Below are 24283 nucleotides of genomic sequence, written 5' to 3' on the forward strand. Positions count from 1 at the left end.
TAAATCACTTAAATGGCTTCGTAAGAATATGCAGTATAGTGCATAAATTTTCTTTCATAAAATGGTATTTATCTACGAATCTAATGGAAGATCATAATAATTACGTCTAATTCTACTTGGTTCATATTTATTTCAATAAATACTAAGCCCAGTTTTAAAGAAGAGTTTAGAAATTAGTATAAAAATATAAAACTAATGAAAAAAATTTAGAGCCTAGTAGTAGAATTTCCTAAATGTTGCCACTTACCTTATCTTAATAAATACTAAACTTAGTTTTAAAAGAACAGTTTACGAATTAGTTTCAAAAAAACTAATGAAGGAAATATAGTACCTAGCAGCAGAATTTCTTTCATGTTGCCACTCACCTTATTTCAATAAATACTAAACCTACTTTTAAAGAAGCGTTTATGAATTCGGTGTAACAAAACAAATCTAAAGAAAAAAATGTAGCGTCTAGCAGTAGAATTCCCTTCATGTGGCCACTCACTGCAATTTCTAAAGCAAAATTTTACTTAAAATTCCACTCTTTCCAACACTGTATATACGTTATCAAACTGTTTTTTTACTGGGAAATGAAGAGGGAAAAGTATTTTTACAATACATTAGTTTTGCTTTCCTAGAAAGAATATACAATCTGCATAATGGAATGCAGTTGTAATGGAATTTGGCGATAACAAAACAAGTAAATTAAACTTAAAAACATTTTATTTACGTAAACTGCATTCAACATTTTAATAAATAAATTAGACAAAATAAAATACTAAAATACATTTTGATATATAAACACACAAAATCTTTTGAGATAATAAATTAATAATAAACGTAATTATATTAGAATACAATAAAAGAAACGAAAATAAATGAAATATGGTTCTTAAAAAATATGCCATCATTTAATATGTTATATATAAACATAAATTCAATATATATATATATTCATAAATACATAAAATTCAATATATATATATATATTGAATTTATGTGCCTTCACTTTTAAACTGATTATATATAGAGAGAGAATTTATATGTATTCACCTTTTCCCTTCACTTTGAAATTGGTTATATATATATATATATATATATACAGAGAGAGAAAATTTATTTTCTTACTACAATTCCTGATATTTATTTCTAAGCTGTCTTTCAATATGTTGAACAAAATCGAACAATTTATCCAAGGAAGTAACAATACTACGCAAGTTTAAAAATTTATCAAATTATTAATAAAGAATTTCATAGATTATTCTTTCTACGTACGTTATGAAAATACGTAGAAGGCACAAATTTTTAATTCTATGATCTGAAATAGTATCATGTTGTATTGTACTTTAGTGTGAGTATAAGAATCAAGATCATATATGGCTAAATTATTTCGATTTGATAATATTCTCCACTAATAATTTCCTTCTTTTCTCCCAGTATAAGATCCATTGTAGTTTTTATTTTAGATTTGCTTCATATTATAAACAATAAGTAAAGAATGTTTATTTTTCTTACAAATGATGAATTTACTATGAAAAAATTTTAAAATAAAGAATGTTTATTTTTTCTATGATTATTCCTATAAATAATAATATGACTAAATAACTATTGAACTAAAATCAAATCGCTAACATACGAATATTGTATATAGTGTTATATAATCTTGTTAGAAAATTTGACCTCCTTCGTTTAAAATGTTTTGTTGCTGTTGCTTTATATATAAACTCGTTACATTTTCTTAGTTTTATAAATGAATTTATATTTTATTAATTTCAAATTAGAAACCATAAAAAGAGGAGAAAAGAAATAAGGTAGATGTTTAATAGAATAACATGTCTTCAATTAACTGTGCTTAACACTTGAGTAAACGTTTAATACTTAATTTAATAGTAATAATTTTTACATAAATCTGCAACAAACATTCGCAAAAATTTAATTATCAACATTATTTTATCGAATATACAGTGTCTCACAAAAGTGATGGGACACTTGTGCTTCACAAAAGGAAACTGTAATAAAATTAATTAAAAAGCATGTAAACATTTTTTGTAGGTGAGTTTCGTACTTAAATTTAGTAACAATTATTACATAACATACATTTTCTCAAAATATTAAAATATTAATTTAATAAAAATACAATTGTTTAGAACGGAGCAAAAAATGGCTCACATAAGTGATGGGACACCATTAGATACTACTACATACTACAATAAAAATATTTTTGGGGGTTTTTATTTTTACTCAAAAGCAATTGGCAATAATTTATAAAATCGTCTGCAGTATTTCTCTCCAGTTTGTTTTAGAATTTTTGTGTTTTTTAGCTCTGTGCAGCCATGAATGCTAAACGAAAAGAAACTTTGCCTGAAATTCGAAAATTAGTTATTAATTTGCATATTGAACGTGAAAAATCTGTTAGAGAAACTGCTGAAACAGTTAACTTGAGTCATTCAACAATTTTCAATATCATTAAACGATATAAAAATAATCATACGATTCAGGATAAAAGAAGACCTGGCCGACCATCAAAGCTATCCAATGAAAGAAAGCGATATATCGTTCGAAATATTAAAACAAAATCCAAGAATGAGGGCTCCTAAAGTTGCTGCTGATTTACAAGCATTATATGGAGTAATTGTTAATCCTGAGACTATTAGAAAAGTAATTCGATCTGCTGGATATGACGGTAGAACAGCCAGGAAAAAATTCTTCGTAAATGAAAAGAATAGAAAACTCAGACTGGCTTTCGCAAAATCCAACATAAATAAGAATTCTGATTACTGGAATGAAGTTATATTTGCTGATGAGAGTAAATTTAATATATTTGGTTCTGACGGTAGAAACTTGGTGTGGAGAAAACCCAGGAAGAATTTCGCAAACAGAACTTGGTGCCAACAGTAAAACATGGTGGAGGAGGAGTTAAGGTATGGGGGTGTATGTCGTCCGCTGGAGTTGGTAATTTTGTTTTTATTGACAGTATAATGGATCAGTAGAAGTATATTGACATTTTAAATCAAAATTTGAAATCTTCAGCACGAAAATTGAAACTTCATAACGATTTTAAATTCTAACAGGACAATGACCCCAAGCACACTGCTTTGAACGTTAGACTCTGGCTGCTGTATAACTATCCTGAAATACGAGTAATAAAAACATCACCACAATCTCCAGACTTAAATCCCATGGAGAATATTTGGCAAGAATTCGAATCAAGAATTCACAAACACACCATTTCTTCAAAATAACAACTAAATTCGGCGCTTCAAGAAGAATGGGATAAAATCACTCCAGAAATCCCCAAAAAATTAGTCGAATCCATCTCAAGAAGATTAAATCATGTTTTAAAAGTGAAACGAAATCCAACAAAGTATTAAAACCTTTTAAAAAGTAAATTTTTTGGATAAATATTTGATGGAAAAGTAAGTGTCCCATCACTTAAGTGAGCCATTTTTTGCTCCGTTCTAAACAATTGTATTTTTATTAAATTAATATTTTAATGTTTTGAGAAAATTTTTGTTATGTAATAATTGTTAATAAATTTAAGTATGAAACACACTCACAAAAAATTTGTACATGTTTTTTTAATTTATTTTACTACAGTTTCCTTTTGTAAAGCACAAGTGTCCCATCACTTTTGTGAGACACTGTAACTTCTTTCCATTTTATTTATATTAAAAAACAGAAAAAAATTGTTGCTTTCTTATAATAATGGAATTAATAGAAAGAAATTATTAATAGAGTAATTAAGAGAAATAATAATAAATGTTTATAATAAAATGATGATATTCTTTTTGGCAACAGCATAATGAAGAATGCAAATATTGAATTTTTGTGCTGATTTTTACCATCTTAATTAATATGGTGTATAATTAGTTTTAATTCGTATTTAATTTTATGCTGATTTGGTCAATACATTTGAATAATTTTATGAGGCTGCTTCTCTGTTATAATGAGTTAATTGTGAGTACGATACATAATATAATTAAAATATTTGTATTAATTTCACAGCGTTACGGTCTGTTACTTTAAAAGAGGAATTTAATGTCACTTTCCTCCACTTGGATTGCCTCGTAACTATGGGAACGACCACCACGCAGATGGTTTGAGTCGCTTAATTTATTCAACTATTCAGTTTTCATGTAATATGTTTTGCAACATGAAAAGCGACGAATGAAGGCTGGTTTGATTTACAGTCTCAAATGAGGAGAAACTAAGCTGTGATGATCATACGAGTAGTTTTCCTTAAAGTTGTATCCTACAAAACGCACCAGTTGTTTTGTACTAAAGAGTTTTTTATATGCTTTCCTACAAAGGTTACGCGTTGTGGTCGCAAACGAGAAAAGCTGTCAGTGACGTTGAAATGCCTATTTTAAAGAAACAGAATATAACGTATTTTTTGGATGACTCTGCTTCGTAGAAAAATTATACGTAACTGCTATTTCTGGTTTTGCTTTAATATTAAAACTGGTAAGTACTTTATGATATTTTTTGGTAACAGAATATATTTGTATTTTTATCAAGCATTCATTGCAATGCAAATATATTACAGGATAATATTTGATTCTTTTTACTTCCTTGTACAAAGTAAAAAGGAAGTATTATAATCGCGAAAAGTTTCAGGCAGCATATTTCAACGAAAATATCCATTTTGACCGCTATCGAATGCAATATAACGATGTTTTTGTGTGATATCTGTACGTAAGGACAGAATAAAATACTCTTTTCCTTCAAAAAAATTATAAAACTGCTTTAAAATTAATTCTGAAGAGAATTTTTCGTGGCGTCTGTACCAGCGAAACGTATCTCGCATAACTCAAAAACGAGTAGCCTCAGAACGTTGAAACTTTGTATATAGGACTGCTATAACATGTAGATGTGCACCTCGTATTTTGGTTGCAATCGGCCGCACCAAACGTATATAAATATATTTTTATATATATATATCCCCTCTGTTACCCGGCTCAGTAATCTCAGTTTCTTCACGCTTATATGTTTGTAAATTGTACATTTTTTGCTTTAAAAGTGACTGAATTATGTTGTTTTTATCTTCCGGTTAAGGTTTTTATGCCATTAGTAAATCTGTATGCAATATTTTTAGAATTATCAACAATTTTAAAGTTGTTTAATTGAGGCTAAGCCTAATAATTTTTTTGATGGCGGCTATTGCTTGTTTACATTTGAGGCAGCAGAATAGTGGATTTGTTGCCAATCTAGGGAAACTTAACTTCGCAACAACAAAGATAACGCCTTCATTTATTATTTAAATCATGCTTAATCCTTTCTGGAATTTTTTCGAGGAAATAAGCGTTTAAGATTTACTTCCTAATTTTTAATACAGATATTTTGAGTTTTTATGTATTTTTGCCTTGTCGCGAAGTGAGAGCTGAATTAATTAAATGAGAAATACGCAATCGTCTGTGAAAAACAGTTTCTTTTTTGTTTTGTTTGCTTAATTTCTTTTATACATCATTCTAGCTTTATTTGAATAAAACATGTGGCAACGATTAGATAATTCTATTCTTTAAATGATATAAATTTTGTGCAGTATGAGTTATAATATGAACGAAATATATAAGTTAACTGTTATATAATTGTTGGATTATATAACAGTTAACTTAGTTTCCGTAATAAAATTATTATATAAGTTAACTGTTATATAATTATTAATACTGTTAAGTGAATCTAGCGCCAGAGTGTCGCTATGGTAAACAAATACTAGAGTGAATTTTAAAGAATGCATTTATTCTATTCTGGTTTATGCGCTGTCAGCGAAGTAGATTTAATTCAGTTCAATAAGTTTAAATGAAATGCAAGAAAAAATGCGTATAATTTAATATTCCAATTTAATATTCCAATACAAGTAAGTCATGTGGTGTACACATCAGATTTTTTCTTTTAGACAATATAAGTGACAAAATCAATTTCAATACTTTATAAATTATTCATTCAAACGAACATTTACAAATTTTTCTTCATTCTAGTCAAAGTACAATTAATATTTCTGTTTATTCTACTTTCTAATGAAAAAATTTATTATTATTATTTATTTATTAAAAATCAAATATTACTTTTTATTCTTTAAAGCGCATTTGCTGAAACTTTTTTGCTATCTGTTTCAGTTTTCTTTTCCATTTGTCTCGATTTAAAGCGCAATTATTATCTTTTGTATTCCAAAAAATAACAAATGCTGTTTAATACTATTATTTCTAAATTTCTGATTTAATTCATGGGAGAATACTTTCTATCGGAACGAGTTTGGTAACACTCAAAGAGAAGCTTTACTTTTCCATGCCGCAAAATGGCGGTTTTAAAAGGAACAAATGTAAATTTAAACTAATTTGAATATTAATAAATCCTTAACCTGTAACATATATTAGACTGTACTCCGGTTAGGGGATAGTTGGATTACAATACTTAGGGAATGGATATTACACTAGTCTTAATCATAAGATTTGATTCTTTTCTAAAATCAGATTAATAGAAGGCATAATAAATAATTCGAGATTCAGATTAGGTTTAGAACATGGTAAGTTTTCGAACGGATTAGATTCAGTTTAAGTTTTATGACAGAGATTAGATTTCAGAGTAAATTACATTTTAAAAGAAATCAGATTTTTAAAAACAGATTGGGTTCAAATTGAACATTAGAGAGAAGGTAAGTTTCTTTAATTTGTAATATTTTTCTCTGTTAATTTGTAATAGATCTGATTTCAGTTTACTGATAGAACATCAGAATTGTTGCGCATCTATTACATTCTCCTAAATAGATGAATTATTGCTTTTGAAAGACATGAATGATAACAATGACATTTAATTCTAGCGATGCAAATGAGTATTATTATCAAAAGATCATTACAAATGTTAAATAATGATGTTGTGTTAATAAAAGGTTATATATCAAGTAAATTACTGACTCTAGAATGTTTTAAAATTGCAAAATATAATAAATATAAACACTAAAGTGAAGTTTGTAAAAACCTAGAAATATTAAGCATGATTTCGACATAAACAAATAATAAATATATAATATATAATACATATATAACACTGAAATGAACATTGTAAAAACCTATAAATAATAAGCATGATATCGACATGAATTAATTATTAAATAAATTAATTAAAATAGTATCAATAATATATCATAAAATATTCATTTAATTAAAATAGGACAAATTAAGTAATTGGTACTTTTCCGTTTCGCCGGCGCAAATCTCGCCAAGCAGACTTTATTGGCGACAACATACAGTATACACATAAAAAATATTTAAAAAATGTCAGTTCTAAGAATTCTTTTTTTGAAGACATAAACATTTTAATATCGCTTAAAATTTTATAAAAAGCCAATAAATAAAGACAATAAATTTGTAAAAAGATATTAATTTAAGAATTTTACTATACTTTTATGGTTCAACATCCTGATTCGCCGGTTCATATCACGTGACCCCAAGCGATTTCATCTCACGTAAACTACTCTACAAAAATCTAATGCTCTCAGCAATTATCTACATTAATTTCAAGTTAAATCTTAATTTGGAACACAAGTTTAAATGCAAGAAACATTTCAATTCGTACGAATAGCTTACTCAGAAATTATGTAAAACTGCAGTGCTTTACTTCGCTAATGCATTCTCATTAGAACTGATGAATTTAACCCTTGACTTTACCTTTTCTATATTTTCGGCTTCGGGTAAGCGCTGTGATTGCATCCTAATTGACTTAATTACCGAAAATGGCCTTAGACATAAAACTTAACTATTTGATAAAAATTATGTGTAATTATATGCCAGTATTGAAAGAAACAATCAATATGGTAAGAAAAAGCTGCGACTTGTTTTGAAAATGAGGCGTAAAAGGTTACCAGCGAGAATATTCCGTTTGGCATCGGTTGTACCATTATTGGCGACTTTATCGCTTGCGCCGGCAAAACGAAAAAGTACCAAGTAACTTTAACAATAATCAGTGAAATTTAGTAAATTCTTAATCATGAATACAGAATCGCCTTACTACAATAACAAGAACAAATAGTATCTTGAAGTTTCAGGAAGTCGGTCACTCAAACCCGTTGCAGGTACGAAAGATGAATAATAGCTGGATACACGTACTTTTCTTGTTAGTCATGATTTTTTATTTTGAATTTAAATTATCCCTCTTAGATGTAAACTTAAGAAAGGATACGTAATATTTAAATGTACGTTAAATAATATATCATTGCCCGTTTATGCAAATGGCAACGCCAACTTGCATAGCTGGAGAATGCGCTGCGCAAACCTAAAATATGTAGGAAATGATTCATATTCTTGTGCTAGGTATACATTGAATGATATCTAAGTGAAGTTCTTTCTTCGCCAATAATATTTTTGCCTTTTAATATAGAATTCGATCTTTGCTTTCAACCATTTTCATCATCTGGTCCATTCGATCTTTGCTTTCTACTATTTTCATCATCATTACTGTACTACATTTTTAAATCACACAGGTGTGGTAGGCTTATTTAAAATATTCAGTTTCTTAGTTTCAGATGTTATTTTCTAATATTAATTTCAGCAGCATCGTGGACCCCATGTGGCTTTTGCATCTGGTACTATATGTAGTTCTCTGACGGCCATGATCATCTGACCATGTAATGTGGCAAAAGCCTGAGCTACTCTTCTTCTTCGGTTAGTTACAGAAACACATGGCATATTGAAAGGATCAGTGCATCCATACAAATATACCGAATATATTTCCGATGGAGCAAGGAATAGGGTTTCGTGAAGAATGAGATCAGATTCGTGCCAGGATTCGTACTCCCCGGATGTACTCAGCTTCCTTTGTGTACAGCGATTCCAGCATATTCTTTGTCGTAGGATTTCACTGCCATCAGTTTCCTTAAAGATTCGAATAAAAGATTCAGACCTGAAAAGAGCGTCAAAACTTCTAGTTAAAACAACAGTAAAGCTTATAACTTTATTAATAGATGTATTTTTAGTTCGCATTATTGTGAACTACAGGCTCGTAGACATTAATGTCTAGGATTAGGTTATTTAATTCTAGCAAAGCATTCGAGGGCTATCTGCTTAAGGGGACTCATACACTTTAAACCCCTCATGATCTTCCAATATGTGACATTTGCAAAAATTGGGATATTTTAGTAATATTTTAGTTATTTTAAAAGCAATTACTTCCAACTTTTTACAGCTGACTACATAATATAGCTGCTTTGGAAACTAGTAACCAGAAAGTTTGTGTTGCCACAAATATTTTTGCAATTTAATCCTCTTTGTGACACAATATTTCGCCATGTTTCCACCTTGCGCGCATGATATTTTAAAAATGGCTAATGGTACATTCTTGAAATTTGATAGACTTCTTTATATGGGCACTATTTTCTAACTGAACCAACAATCTGATGAATATTTTAATGCTTTAAAATTTTATGGACGAAAACATTACAAATTTCGTTAATAAAATACATTTTATAAACTCAACTCCAAATAAAATAAAAATTTAACATGAAATTTTTAGAATTTTAGGTTCACAGTAATTACCAAATGTTATAAAAGCTATATATTAAGTATGGAATTAAATTATAAAACAGAATGTTTTAAACTGTGCGTGCAAGTTGGAAACATGGCGAAAAATGTTGTCACAAATCAGATTAAATTATAAAAATATTTGTGGCAACACAAACTTTCTGATTACTATTTCAGAAAGCAGCTATATTATGTAGTCAGCTGTAAAAGGTTGGTAGTAATTGCTTTTAAAATAAATAAGTTATCCCAATTCTTGTAACAGTCACCTATTCAAACATCTTATGCGTTTTAGGGTGTACGAGTCCCCTTAAGGGAATGGATTCCTTCGTGGAGGACTTTCTAAGGGAACTGGCTCGTATACACGTTACTCATTGGAAAAACCACGAAAATGCTCGTACAGCCAGCCCGCTTGCGGGATTTAAACCCCCGACCGAACTACCAGAGTTTTAGTGACTGTACCGCTCTTCCGCTGGTGAGACCCTCCTTAATGTCTATTCCAGATTAATAAGAAGAAAGTGACATTTTATTGAAATTAATAACTGTCCACACAGCACTATGTATAGCTCAAGATTCAAAACAGGGATAATGCAAATTTTTCTTAAAACATGAGGATTGTCTCAAATTAGTAAAATTATTCACGGGCAGAAGTTAAAGCTCACTTCCAATCCCAAGATATCGAACTGAATTACTGAACTTCATGAACTAACTGGCACTCGGTTTCAAAATACCCATATTTATAGGGATGCCCAACACGTCTAAACGTTTCGAGAAAATTCGCTTCTGATATTCCGAAAATGCACTTTTAAGAAATTCTCATAATATTACCAAATGTAAACTCCCTAAATGTCTAAACGCCATCTGAAGACATTCTGCTCTAATTCCACGTTCTAATAGAATTACATCAGAACCTTCACAATTCAAATGTCTGTTAACTCATACTTGCAAGATCCACAGCATAATACGCAAAATAATCGAATTTTCGATCCCTCTGAACAGCAGCATGTGACCGAAACTTCGATTAAATAACGACACACGCTAAAATGTTTACACAAAATGCACCAAACGGAAAATATATTAACCCCATTATAAAATACATAAAGCCTATAATTCAGTTAAATAAATACAAATATTTATATAAATTTATAACTTTATTGTGCGTTCATGTTTCCATTGTAGTAGTTTGGCTCGGGTTCGAATCCCGACGAATGCGCTGCCTGCATGGGCATTTTTGTGGTTTTTCTCCTTGTGTGAAGTGCATTGATCCAGTTTCCCTTAGAGAATCCTCCACGAAGTCCTCCCTCCCCTTAAACAGATAGCCCTCGAGTGCTTTATTGTAATCCAATAAATCAAAAACAAACCTGCTTTCATTGTCTGATGCACTGAGAGACGAGAAAAAATATTACATTCTTAAAAGAACAAATAAGTAATAAATTTTATGACTTTATCTATGTAAATCTATGTAAATAAAGTTTAATCTATGTAAATCTATGTAAATAAAGTTTTAATTTATGTTTATAATTTAATCTATGTAAATAAAGACTATCCAATCTATGTAATAATCTATGTAAATAAAGACATAATCTATGCAAAATCTTAATTAATCTATGTAAATAAAGACGTGTGCCCGTGTGTTTGTAATTCATGTAAATCTACAGTTTTATTTAGATATTGATGATATTTGGCACACTTTTCAAAGAAAGAGGAAAGTCACTGTCTATCTAATATTTTGAAAAACCATTCCGTGGGAGTCCACACTGTTTTATACATATATAGATTTTGAACCAATTTAATGAACGTTTGATTAAAAATTCAGGGATTTGAAAGCAAGTATATACATTTAATATAATAACAAATTAAAGATTTTTGTAAAATAAATATCAAGTATCTGTAATTTTCAAGAGTAAATGCTTATTAAAAAGCGGAAGCACATTAGAAATCGAGAGCAGTCATTCGAACTAAACACTTAATAAGACGTTAGGCTTAGCTATCCACGTTAGGCTTAGCTACAGAGTTAAAAAAGTTCTTTTAAAAACTGATTTAAATTTTTAAACAAAATGAAAATTACTAATATTCGGTAATAAAGTAAGTATCAAATATAACATGGAAAAATTCCATGGAGAATATAAAGAATACGCACAAAAAACACCACCTTTAATGTAGAGCCAGGTTACGGAAGAAGGAAAACCAATCTGACAACTGAGTCTTCAACTTCCATAGAAAGACAACGAAGAATCAGACTTAAACCGTCTTAAAAAAACTGCGAAATTATTTTCGTAAGGTATGTTTCAATGATTTTTACAACTAATAAATTATTTAGTGAATTTCTGACATTCACAAAGTTGTTAGTGTTTTTATTATTCCTTGAATTTTTTTCCGATATTTCGCATTTTTGAATGGAGCTTGGGAATAAATTAAAATTCTTCCTGTGATAACCGGTGAGTAATAACGTTACACGTAACGAACGATTTCTCTAAATTCCTCAGAAATTCCTATCTAGGATACGGTTTTCAAGAAATTTACTGTGTAAAATATTAGCAGACTAAAAACGACACCAACAATGAACCTAATTTAATATTTGTCATACCGATAATATTTCGCTAAGAGACAAAAGAAGCTTGTTAATTATTTTAATAATCTTGTCATTGCCAGGGTCCTTGCACCCGAAAATCGAGTACAGAAATTCAAGTTTTGTAGACCAGAAAACTAATATCAGTAGTGTTCTCGATGGGACTCCCACAAGAGATCTTCCAGTTACTTTGTAGAAGTGCTACACATTTCCACCAGGAAAACACGTACAAGAAAATGTGATCATTCCACAATTTCTCCCTCATTGCAAATATACATGAGATCCTATCGAGGAAATACAGGAGGTAACGAGTCACTCTCCATCAAGTATTTGTATGTTGTACTGCATAAAGACTATCAGTAGTTTCGAAGGAGGTGTCAGGACTTGTGTTTCTCTTAATTTGCTTTGGAAACATAAATGATCCTGAATAGCAACTGGGAGCTTACTCAAGCTATGTTCAAGAAGGTGGGAAATAGACAACACAAGCAGGAAGGGTATACGAAAAACCCTTTATTTTCAATACTTTACAGGTATTTCCGAACTTCGGAATACAGAGACCAACCACTCGTGGTCTGAACGTAAGAATATAAAAACTACTAAATAAAACTCTAACTAAAAGCTAACTTTGAATTAGTATACAAATGCCTAGTACTAAGACTGGCCTTTATTTAAAAAAAGGTTCGTATGTAATACGCCGAGCTGCTAAAACTACGATACGTCTGCAAATATCAAGAGGGCAAAACCTCTGGCCTTAAAGGCAACCAGCAACCGAGTGAAAACTCGTAAAACTACGGTGACAAGCGGCTTGCTTTCTAAAAACTCCTTCTCTCTCTCTCTTGGCAAAAAGCCACAACTTGGGCGTTAGCAAGACAATTTGCATAAACAAGTTAAAGCATTTAATTCTGGCCGGAAGTAGAAAATAAGAAGAGATAGTACAGTTTTAAAATAAAATAAACGTTAGTAAAACTTAGGATCCTTACAGAGGAAGCATTAAAAATCATCTATGGCCTCTTTGGATTTCGAATTTTCACAGATTCTCCAACGGCTAACTGAACGTATTAACCACTTACGACAAATGATCACGTACGATGGAAAGTATTTTCTCGCCCACATAAAAGCCGACAAGGGAGAAAGACAGCACCCAGTCGACCACACGGAACCTGTGATAAATTATTGTCCACCCCATTAGTTTGGGTATCACTGTAAAGGTTATTAGCTTTTAATAACTCCAATAATTGCGAAAATAATGTATTGTCGACAGGATTCGAATCATGGATCTTCCACTAACTAACTACCTAGGAGTAGTAACTACTAGAACTAATACCAGTACCACTTACTAGCTTCCCCTTCCGCCACGGGAAACTGTATGATATAATATGATAATTTATGACATATGCAGTCGCGCGACTGTCAAGGTTCAATGCTATTCCCGTCTTTTTCTTCTTGTCTCACAGCAAGTTTTATTTTATTGAAACTGTCTCTCACTTTTGTTTTGAGTCAGCGCTGCCCTACTTGCTAATATTTTAAATCCTGGTTCCTCTCCCTCCTATTGATTCCATTGACTCCCCCTCCCATTGCCGATTTGACTGCAAAGTGGTAATCTCTACATATAATAAAAGAAAGAGTCTGTGTGTGTGTTTCGCTCGTGCTGCGCGTAAGCTAATAGACCCAGGGCTACGAAATTTGGTACATAGGTGCATCTAGACAAGAGCCAGTGCAGATCGAAGCGATTTTTTGAAAATTCGAATCAGATTTTTTTATTCACCTTTTCTTTTGATGAAATCACATCATTTTGAATAGTTTCATGCTTTTAGAAATGGGGTTTTGGCAACAGTTTTTCATTCAATGCTTTGTATACTGGACTGCTGACTGTTGCAAATGTGAGATAAAATGCTGCTTATGTGTCTCGCGAGACACAACAGAAAGAATGTCCTTTTTTATCTCTCTCTCACACTTTATTAGCCTATGGCAAAGAGGCTTCTATATTTTGAATTATGTCATCCACAAAGCATAATTCTGATTGGTTATTTCTTTCCGATGATAGTTTCATTCTTTTAGAAATGTGGTTTTAGTTTACTTTATAGTAGTTTTGCATTTATTGCTTTGGATACTGACTGCTGACTGTTTTCTCTTCAAAATATGAGATTTATTGCTTATTTCCTTGTAATTTTGTATATTATATTTTAATTATATATACAATTTTAATTTTATAAAAAAATTTTGCATGATGTTTTTTTAGGAAACAAAGTTCTTAACTTCCTTTATACCATTTGAATTCTTAAAATTTTGCAAAGGGGAATGGGTTAATTTATTTATTAGGATAATTAATATTTGTACTAAGGGATATTGCTTATTTCATTGTAATTTATATATATATATAATACATTATTGATTTCTTTTTTGATAAAGTTGTTCTGCAGAGTAAAATTCTGTGCAGTATTTACATTTAATGTTTGGTGTTCCCTTTAGGCATTTATCCGGTATATTTAAAAGCCAGACGAGGGCTGGCCGCGTAGTGGCTTGTATACAATAAAAAAATAAAAAGACCTAACCGAAAAATAATAATTTCAATTAGGTAAAATTTTAATTTTCTGAAAGTTTACTTCTTGGAGAGGAAGAATTTTTCTCGAACAGAAATCTGTAAAGACGAATGTTTTAGAAAGTTGGGGAACTTGATTTTGAGATCGGCCGATGTACATGACTAAATTGCTCCCCGCTTGTAAAATAGGCTTCTCTGTTGCAAAAGTGTATAAGACAAGAAGCCATTTGTACGTTTTTTAGAATTTAGTTATTCCAAACAAATTCACGAAGAAAGATTTTATGTTAAATGTTTCAAAGCAGCTCAGATTTTGAGATCAGCCGATGCAGGCTTCGAAATTGCTTCAAACCTGTAAAACTAGCTTCTCTGCTGTAACAGTGTATATTACAAGAAGCCATTTGTACAGGTTTTAGACTCGCGCATTCCGAGCCAATTTATGAAGAAAGATTTTATGTAACACTAAATATTTGCGTAACAGCTCTAATAAAGACGTATATTTGAGCATAAATAACTCCCCAAATAACATATCAAGACGTTTGACAAAACTGAACTAACGTTTACTTTAAATCGCATCTTATGAGTTTGGCAGAATTATGAAAATGCAAAGACAAGTGAAGAGAAGACTTTAAACATCTCCAAATAATAATTTTCTAATGAATCTAAAAGCAATAAATTCACTAACAGAAAAAATGTGTTAAACTGCCTAATGAAAATCTTAAAAATATCAATTTTTAAAAATGCTTGCGTAATGTTTCTTGTGTAAAATATATTTAAATGTTAAAAGAAGTACAGAAAACAATGAGTAAAGTAGGTGTATTTAAAGCATGTACTATCCCAAAAACGTTAAATTTAATAAAAGTACTTCTTTTAAAATCTTTTAAACTAGATTTTAAAAGAAGTACAGAAAACACTTGAGCAAAGTAGGTGCATTTAAAGCATGTAGTATCCCGAAAACATTAAATTTAATAAAAGTACTTCTTTTAAAATCTAGGAACAAAATATTCTATTAAAACAATACGAATACATTTATAATAATATGAAGAGAAACAAGTTGTTTTAATCATAATATGCTTCCAATAAAAGCGGTTTCAATGTAATAAGGGAAATAAGAATATCCATCAAATTTTTAGAACTAACACCTTTTTAAGCTGTCTCAGTTTTTGACCAAAACATTACTGAATTTCAAGAAATTTCAGTTAAAAACGGTTTTAAGATTAAAAATAAGTAACTATTAAACTACATGTGTTTAATATTTTAAAGAAGATTTTAGATAAATTTTTGATGAATTCTCGTCTTCGCAATTGACTATAATTCTAAATCTTCAGGAATACACTCAACAGCTAAACCTCTGCTAAAATATTTATTGAAAACTGCATCTTTTAGTATTTTTAAAACTTAGTAAAATATTAAACACCGCTACTTGCATGTTTTCAGAAATTCAAATATTTAAATAGGTACAACATACCAGATAACTTTTAACGTTTCACTAGCCCGGCTTCAGGAATAACAGCTTTAGCTTGAGAGAAAATAGATGTTTCTCATATTGAATGGGTCAAAAAGAAAGCCTACTTGTGAACGCTGCAATTACTTTATTTTGATAAATCAAATTTACAGTGGCACTTTAGTTATTTAAGTTTCTGTAGATGATCTATGTGTACCTTTCCGGTGACACGGCAAATATGTATGTGGTATACTCCAGGTCCTGCCACACTCGTAAAAGAATATCTTTTGTTAATGATTTGAGCACTTTAGTTACCCTCTGCTACAGTTGCTGTAAGTCCTGGAGAAACACAGGCACTGCCCTTTTGTCTTTAACAACACCCCATAGGATAAAGTTAGTTGCATACCAAGAGATAATTCTGGGAATTTCAGTATCCAACAAAGGAATGGCATATCATTTGACATATCACGGCCAGTCCAGCGATGCGATAGACTACCATACAGGTATTGGCATACGTGTTATGCCAATGTAGTGGAGCACCGTCTTGTTGCAGAATGAAGCCAGAAACCGCTTCCTCCAACTGAAGGAACAACTATTTTGATAGCACATCTTGGTAAATGCATATGTTAATCGAATTTTATTCGAAATAAAAAGACCAAAAGCACAACTGTTGGAAATGGCACAGAAACTGTTCAACTGTGGAGAATCACGCTCATGATCTGCTACAACATGTGGATCTTCCGTGAGACAAAATCATAAATTCTGTCGATTAACTTTGCCAGAAATGTCAAACGTGGTTTCATCCTTAAACGCAAGTCTACTCGCGAAACGATCTACTCCAGCTCATGTTTCAAATTCCCATAGAAAGTTCTACACAACGGTTTTTCGGAAAGTTTAACTCCTACATCATCTGAAACTTGTATGGCTGAAACTGTAGACGTTTCTGTAACACACGCCACATCATTCCATGAGGCATATTGAGTTCAAAACGTGCACGACACGTGGATTTAAAACCATTTCACATTTTTTTTTTCAATCACGTCGGTTTGGCTGCTGTTCGTCACGGGCTGATTTTCTTATACAAGCAGCCCGTGCCCTGAAACTGCTTCACTCACCTTTCGGTGTTGTGATGATGCATTGGTTCTTTACCAAATTTCCTGCTAAAATGTCTTTGAAAGGCCATAAACGACTATGTTTTGCCGTATTCCAAAACACAGTATGCATTCTTCTGCATGGATAGCGCCATTTTGTTTAACAATGCTTCCAGCGATGATTTCGTAACCGGAAGAGTTATCACTGTTGCCAGATAAAACTTGTATGATTGTAGTTTAAGAATTAATTTGATTAAGCTTAATTAATAAATTACAGAATTTGAACTATGCTATACTTTTTGTCTCATTCAATACGAAACAACCTGTATAAAACTCACCTTCCAGTTGCCAAATCAGCACTCTTGTGGACATCTAGTGAATAAACAGCTTTCTTGCCAGCTAGCAGATTAATTTGTCTAAATTACAAATCATTTTGCAATCAAACCTCAGCCTAATTTGAATTCTGGTGATAGCAGAATGGAATCAATATGTAGGGTTTATATTTATTTTAACTAACATTTATTTTAAGTTTAAACTATCTTTCCTGTCAATCCTTACTTTCCCCTGGAACTGCCAATGCCAGAATATGTAAATTTGAGTAGAACGCGCAAGCATTCAAATTATCAGCGGAAGTAGTATGATTTAAATAGAAGGAAACAAGTTCGGTGAGAGAGAGTTATTCTTACTTAGCGAGCGCGGAGGTAGTTATAGAGATTTGAAAAACCCCGCGTTGCGGCCTATGTGCTTGGCGGGAAGTAGTTGCAATTGTTCCAGTGAGCTTCAAGTCTGCTGAATTAGCAGCCGTATTGTAAAACGCGGTGAGTTAGTTATTTGAGAGAGCCTCGTAGTTAGAATATTGTCTTTAATTTCTTTTCAGGTTTTTATTTTTATTTTGACTGCCGAGTTGGCACCGTTTGTAAGCGTCAAGAGAACGCAATTGTAAATTAGTACGTTGAATAAAAAGGGACTTAAACCCTTTATAAGACTCTGTGGTTTATACAAGCTTTCACAGTCACCTCTTGGTTGCGTGCTAGTTAGAGGCGCGCAACGTTATATTGGCGCCCGAACACTTATCGAACTGAAATGGCCGAAAACTGGATGGAAGCCGCTGGACAACACCAAGAAATGACAACGCAGTTAGAAGGATTTGGATACCTGGTCCAGACTTTGAGAGCATCAATCAAGCCAAACGTCTATTTCGACGGAAAAAATTCGGTGTCCGTATTTTTAGAAGGTATAGAAAACCACTTTCAGCTCTATCCTGTGCCCGAAAGACAAAAAGTTGCTATCGCCACATCAGCACTAAGAGGACAGGCCGCGCTATGGTGGAAAAATATAGGCAAATTTCTTCTAGGTGAATTTGGAAGCCCGACGTATACTTTTGAAAATTTCAAAAAATCGTTAGTAAAGGCCTTCCCCATAGTGAAAGATCGCGCACGGCTGGAAGCCGAGCTATATAGTTTCTATCAACGGGATACAGCACAATTGACGGACTTTATTTTACGAAAAATCAAGCTAACGGATATGTTGTATGGGAAAAAACCCGATGCGGAGATTATTGAAATAATATTACCAAGATTGTTACCCGCTGTCCAAGACTACTTTGAAATTAGAAACCCAACCACATTGCAGGAACTTTTCGAATTGGCGGTGAAGTTTCAAAATCGCAGAATCGCGGAAAGAGCGAGAGGGGAAACATATTCTCAAAGTACCAGAAGGAAGGAGGAAACAAGAAATGGAAATCGCTCATATGGGGGAAAGAACTATCAAGCTAACGCATCGAAACTTGAAGGGCAAGGCCCAAAAAGAAAATTTGTCAAAGTAATCAAAAGAAAAAAGAGTAAATTTACGTGGACAGCGGAAGCTAACACGGCTTTTGAAAGATTAAAAGAAGCGCTTATTAATGCCTCTGTTTTAAAATTGACCTGGAAATTGCGGCAGATGCATCAGACTATGCGGTGGGTGCGGTTCTTATGCAAAATAACCATCCGCTGGCATTTTTTAGTAAAACATTGAATCAAACACAAAGGAAATATACAGCTACAGAAAGAGAAACATTAGCCGTATTAATGGCTGTACACAAATTTCGAGTTTATTTCGGCAAATCGCCAGTAACTGTCTTTTCGGATCATGCGGCTGTTGGTAGACTTTACTCGGGAAAAAACCTAACGCCCAGGTTAATAAGATGGGCTTTAAAACTCCAAGAATATAATATCACAATAAAATATAAACCGGGTAAGGAAAACAATGTAGCTGACGCACTTTCTCGTATAAAACTGGACGAGGAAGGTAATGAACTTAAATGCGCTGTGTTGACTTCAAAAATTTTAGATTCTAGAGATACGGTTATTACTGAACTGAAAGCTGATCCTGAATTTGGAAATATCTATGCTTATTTGAAAGACCCCGAAGGCTTTGAGCATACAGATATCGATGCGATAAGAAATAGAGCAAAAAACTATGAAATAATAGATAATTTATTATTTTATACGAAAACAACAAACGAAAATCTTGAGTATAAGCCAGTCATCCCAGCCTCGCTTCGATTAAGCATTTTGAGGGAGTTGCACGAAAAAAAAACAGCGGGCCACCTCGGGGTCAGAAAGACTTTAAAAAGGGTACGCGAGGCGGTATATTTCCCGCAATTATACAAAATAGTAACGGCGTATGTCAGGTCCTGCAATCAATGTCAGTTAATAAATGATATTAATTACAGCCCGGCCGGGTACTTAAATAGCATTCGCGCTACATTTCCGAATGAAATTTTAGGCATAGATCTCCTTGGTCCCTTCCCCCAGAGCGAGTTAAATAAAAATCGTTTTCTTTTAGTAATAGTAGATCATTTTTCAAAATGGATAGAAATTGTTCCACTTAAACGCGCGTCAGCCAAAACAGTCGCAGATGCATTCTTACACAGATACATTTTAAAATACGGTGCACCCATAAAAGTCATTAGCGATAACGGAAAACAATTCATTAGTCAAATATTTGAAAACATATGCAATGGACTTGATATACGCCATATCAAAATGGTTCCGTATAGACCACAGGCTAACATAGCAGAAAGAGTTAATAAAAACATTGTAAAAATAATTCGCAGTTACGTTAGCACACATCACAAGCGCTGGGATGGCTACATAAATGAATTAGCTTATGCTTTAAGAACGGCACATCATGATACTACGGGAAAAACTCCAGCAGAATTATTTTTAGGCAGAAAGTTAATTACGCCTTTAGATAAATTATTCTTTGTGCAACAAAGAGAGCAGGAATTCAAACAAAAGGACGTGCAAAAACTAATTGATCAGGCGCTTAAAACCTCGGATACGGCAAGAAATAGGCAGAAAATTTATTACGATAAAAAACGCCGTGAAGCAGATTTTAAAGTTGGTGATAAAGTATTGAAACGGAAATTTTCTTTATCAAGTGCCCCAGACAATTTTATGGCAAAGCTAGCTCCAAAGTTTGAAGGCCCCTATGTAATTCAGGAAATCAAAGGAGTAGTTTTATATCTTAAAAACGAGAGAGGAGAAATCTGTAAAGCAAGTTCCGACCAGGTGAAAAAATACTATAATCCCAATGATTTTGAAATCCTTAAAAGTTTCTTGCAGGACTCAAGTCTAAACGAAATAGAAGGGCCAGAGACTGCAACAACTATTCCACCACCCAAGAAACGGAGAACTGAAGAGAGACCTAGCACTTCTACAACCCGGACGTCGGTATCAAAAAGAAAAAATGATTATCAAACTCCGGCGTTTTAGAAAAACAAAAGTACAGATGAACCGGGTAAAGAAACCGTGGTAAAAAGAAAAACACCACCTACAAAGGATGGCAGGAGGAATTACACATCAAGAAGAACGCGCACACGGCCACAGAGTCAGGTGCCAGCAAGGCCGCCGTTCCGGAAACTGAAACGCCAACAGGAAGCACAGAAGTACGAGGAACAGAAGAAATTCAAGGACTCCAGACCGGAGGACGTCAAGACCAGCCGTCCCAGGCAGAAACGCAAAAGCCAACAACCAGACGATTACTCCGTCAAGAGGCCAGCATGTAGAGGACGCAAAAGAAAGATCAACGGGGACGACAATTGGAGATCAACAAGGAGAAGATTGACATCCATGACACCTCTAACTTGGGATCAATTTTGTCAAAAACGGATGACGGAGTTTCAAGCATCGAAAACTCAAAGATAAGTCAAAACCTTCTATAAATATTTTTCTCTTTTGTTCCGAAATGTTATGCATAAGTACGAAGTTCTATGTTTTGACGAAAGTCAATATGTCTCGGTTGAGACTTAGTTTTGTTTTACTTTATTTAGCTAAGGCAAAAGTATTATTTTCTTTAAGTGTAAAAGCTAAAAACAAGCATTTTCTGTTGGTCGAAAGACTAATTCTGTTATGTTAAAGCCAAAATTTGGCCGGAGATAAAAATAACTTCGTATTCTTGTATGTACTAATAAGAATTTTAGTTTCAGTGCCGCAGCTTGGCGAAGGATGAGTAAAGTAAAAATTTATTTTCTCTTATTCATTTTATGGTAAATTGTAAAAAGCATATGTATTAAACTTTTGTAAATGTATGTAAATACTTGCATGTTATGTAAAAGTAGAATTTAGTCTAGAAGCATAAAATTTTAGATGCTAAAAGTGAATGCTTAAAAGCAATGAAGTCAAAATTTAAGTATTAAACTGTAAAGTCATGCTTTAGAGCGAAAGCCTGCATGTTTAAAAGATGAATGAGGGGGAAGTTAGAATGAATGTGTTTTGTAGGGTTCTCCACCTACATTTGAATTTTTAAAAATATTAAAGTAGCTCATTGAGTTGTAGAATGTCGAGTAAGTTGTGTCTATTTGGTTGTTGAATTCTAACAAATCATGGTGGTTAGGGGAAGTGTTGTAAGACTAAAACACGAATATTCCCGTTTGACACCACACACAGTGGAGAGCCAGGGTAAAGTTAAATTAATGCTTGAAAAATTGAATAAATGTGAAGTAAGCAATAACTAAGAAAAACGAAACGTTAAAAACAAAAATTTATTGTGTCAAGAAAGTGTAAATTATAATGTATGTAGAAAGATACTGATACTTATTCCTTCCAGATGCTGGAAGGAAAGACCAAGATTGATTGATGAAGTCCAGGAAAAGTTGCTGTAAGAAGAAACCTTTGTAAAGAGTAACAGAATTTTAATTGTTACATAAGATTATTTTTGTGTAAACGAGGCTTTCGCCAGTTAGTTCAGAATTAGATAAACTTACAACAGGTCGTTTGTAGGACCTGCTTCCAAGTTTTCCAAATTCTGGCAGCGGCAAATGTAGGGTTTATATTTATTTTAACTAACATTTATTTTAAGTTTAAACTATCTTTCCTGTCAATCCTTACTTTCCCCTGGAACTGCCAATGCCAGAATATGTAAATTTGAGTAGAACGCGCAAGCATTCAAATTATCAGCGGAAGTAGTATGATTTAAATAGAAGGAAACAAGTTCGGTGAGAGAGAGTTATTCTTACTTAGCGAGCGCGGAGGTAGTTATAGAGATTTGAAAAACCCCGCGTTGCGGCCTATGTGCTTGGCGGGAAGTAGTTGCAATTGTTCCAGTGAGCTTCAAGTCTGCTGAATTAGCAGCCGTATTGTAAAACGCGGTGAGTTAGTTATTTGAGAGAGCCTCGTAGTTAGAATATTGTCTTTAATTTCTTTTCAGGTTTTTATTTTTATTTTGACTGCCGAGTTGGCACCGTTTGTAAGCGTCAAGAGAACGCAATTGTAAATTAGTACGTTGAATAAAAAGGGACTTAAACCCTTTATAAGACTCTGTGGTTTATACAAGCTTTCACAGTCACCTCTTGGTTGCGTGCTAGTTAGAGGCGCGCAACGTTATAAATAGAACGTACAGGAAATAATTAATATAAAAATAACGTGTGAGCTAAAATTGCGTTACAGGTTTACCACTAAAAATTTAACTACCAAAATTTAACTTTTAGTTATAATATTTGCCAGTTTTTCGCAACATCTGCTAATCTATTAAACTTATTCAACCAACTTCTGTTTTTGTGCTGGAACAGTTTTGGAAAGCTTTATATTTAAGCCCTTTATTTAATGTTTTGCTTTGTTTTTTCAGTTAGCCAATAGAAATTTTACAATGTTGAATTCGTTTCAATTTGTAATGAAGGTAAGAGAAGAAATTTGTCTTACATTCCAGTTGCGCAGATTTCTAAGGTAATTCCAACAAGCATAACTTCTCTGTCAAATGACATTTGAAGACAAAGTGTTCCTTTCTCTCCGCTCTTTGGTTGGATTACATCCTCCCAGTGTCCACAAGTGCGGAAGGAAGTGCACTGTTCCAAGGAATCTTCAGGAGGTGAATATCTGCTTCTACGACACAGGCAACGGCTGAAGCGTTTCAAAGCTACTTCCGGAATTCCATTTCTACGTCTGAGAGAAGAACATCTAAAATAAAAAAAAAATATTAGATAAATGCAAGGATCTCAAGCAAACTGAATGGAATTTCAATGAACGTAAAGCAAAATTTAAGTAAACAAATGTAAAATGCAAATTTAAATACATGTAAATGAGGATACAAAAAGACAAAAAGCGATATGGATATTATTTTTAACCCTTTGTTGCATCATGTCCACTCTAGTAGACAGAAGTTTAAATTTGTTTATTCTTCTGTAAACGCCTTAACAGATTTCATTCCTGCGTTTATTCATTCTATATTATTAGAACTTTCAACTGTCGATCATAGATGACTGTATATCATCACTAAGACTGTATATCATTGCTATTTGGAAAATGGCTGCTACTTCTCTTTCCAAGTTAGTACAATTTATCATTATATAATATTGCTTACGTTTTCTTATACTGCCATTTTTATTCATAATTAGTCATTTCAGATGTTTTATTTTAAATGTCAGTTTGAGAAAATTGTGGAGTGGGTAGATAAAGATCTACCGAAAAGAGTGAATTGAAACCCAAATGTACTGCTTATCAAGCCAAAACACCACTGGAAATGTTTATGTTTGGCAAGGAATTTCTAGAACATTTGACATTTGAATCCATGTACATGTTACAAAATCGTAGCAAAATGAATTCAATCACAATCGACGAAATGAAGGTATTTTGGGGGGATCTGTATGTATATGTCAGTTGTAGATTTACC

General features: G+C 32.5%; 1 protein-coding gene across 1 annotated transcript in view; it reads right to left on the minus strand.

Annotated features, from left to right (window-relative positions):
• Positions 1 to 5787: 5787 nt before the first annotated feature.
• The window catches only part of LOC118182165 (uncharacterized), a 57213-nt gene continuing 38717 nt past the window's right edge, over positions 5788 to 24283 (minus strand). Inside the window, exons 4-5 of the mRNA XM_085816514.1 lie at positions 23317 to 23571; positions 5788 to 8877 (exon numbers count right to left, since the gene is read on the minus strand). Coding sequence (XP_085672640.1) covers positions 8523 to 8877; positions 23317 to 23571 — 610 coding nt within the window. The 3' untranslated portion in view covers positions 5788 to 8522. The remainder of the gene's footprint in view (positions 8878 to 23316; positions 23572 to 24283) is intronic.

The sequence above is a fragment of the Stegodyphus dumicola genome, chromosome 5 (assembly GCF_044657685.1).
Source record: "Stegodyphus dumicola isolate Sdum_Otavi_A_Nest chromosome 5, ASM4465768v1".
Lineage (NCBI taxonomy): Eukaryota > Metazoa > Arthropoda > Arachnida > Araneae > Eresidae > Stegodyphus > Stegodyphus dumicola.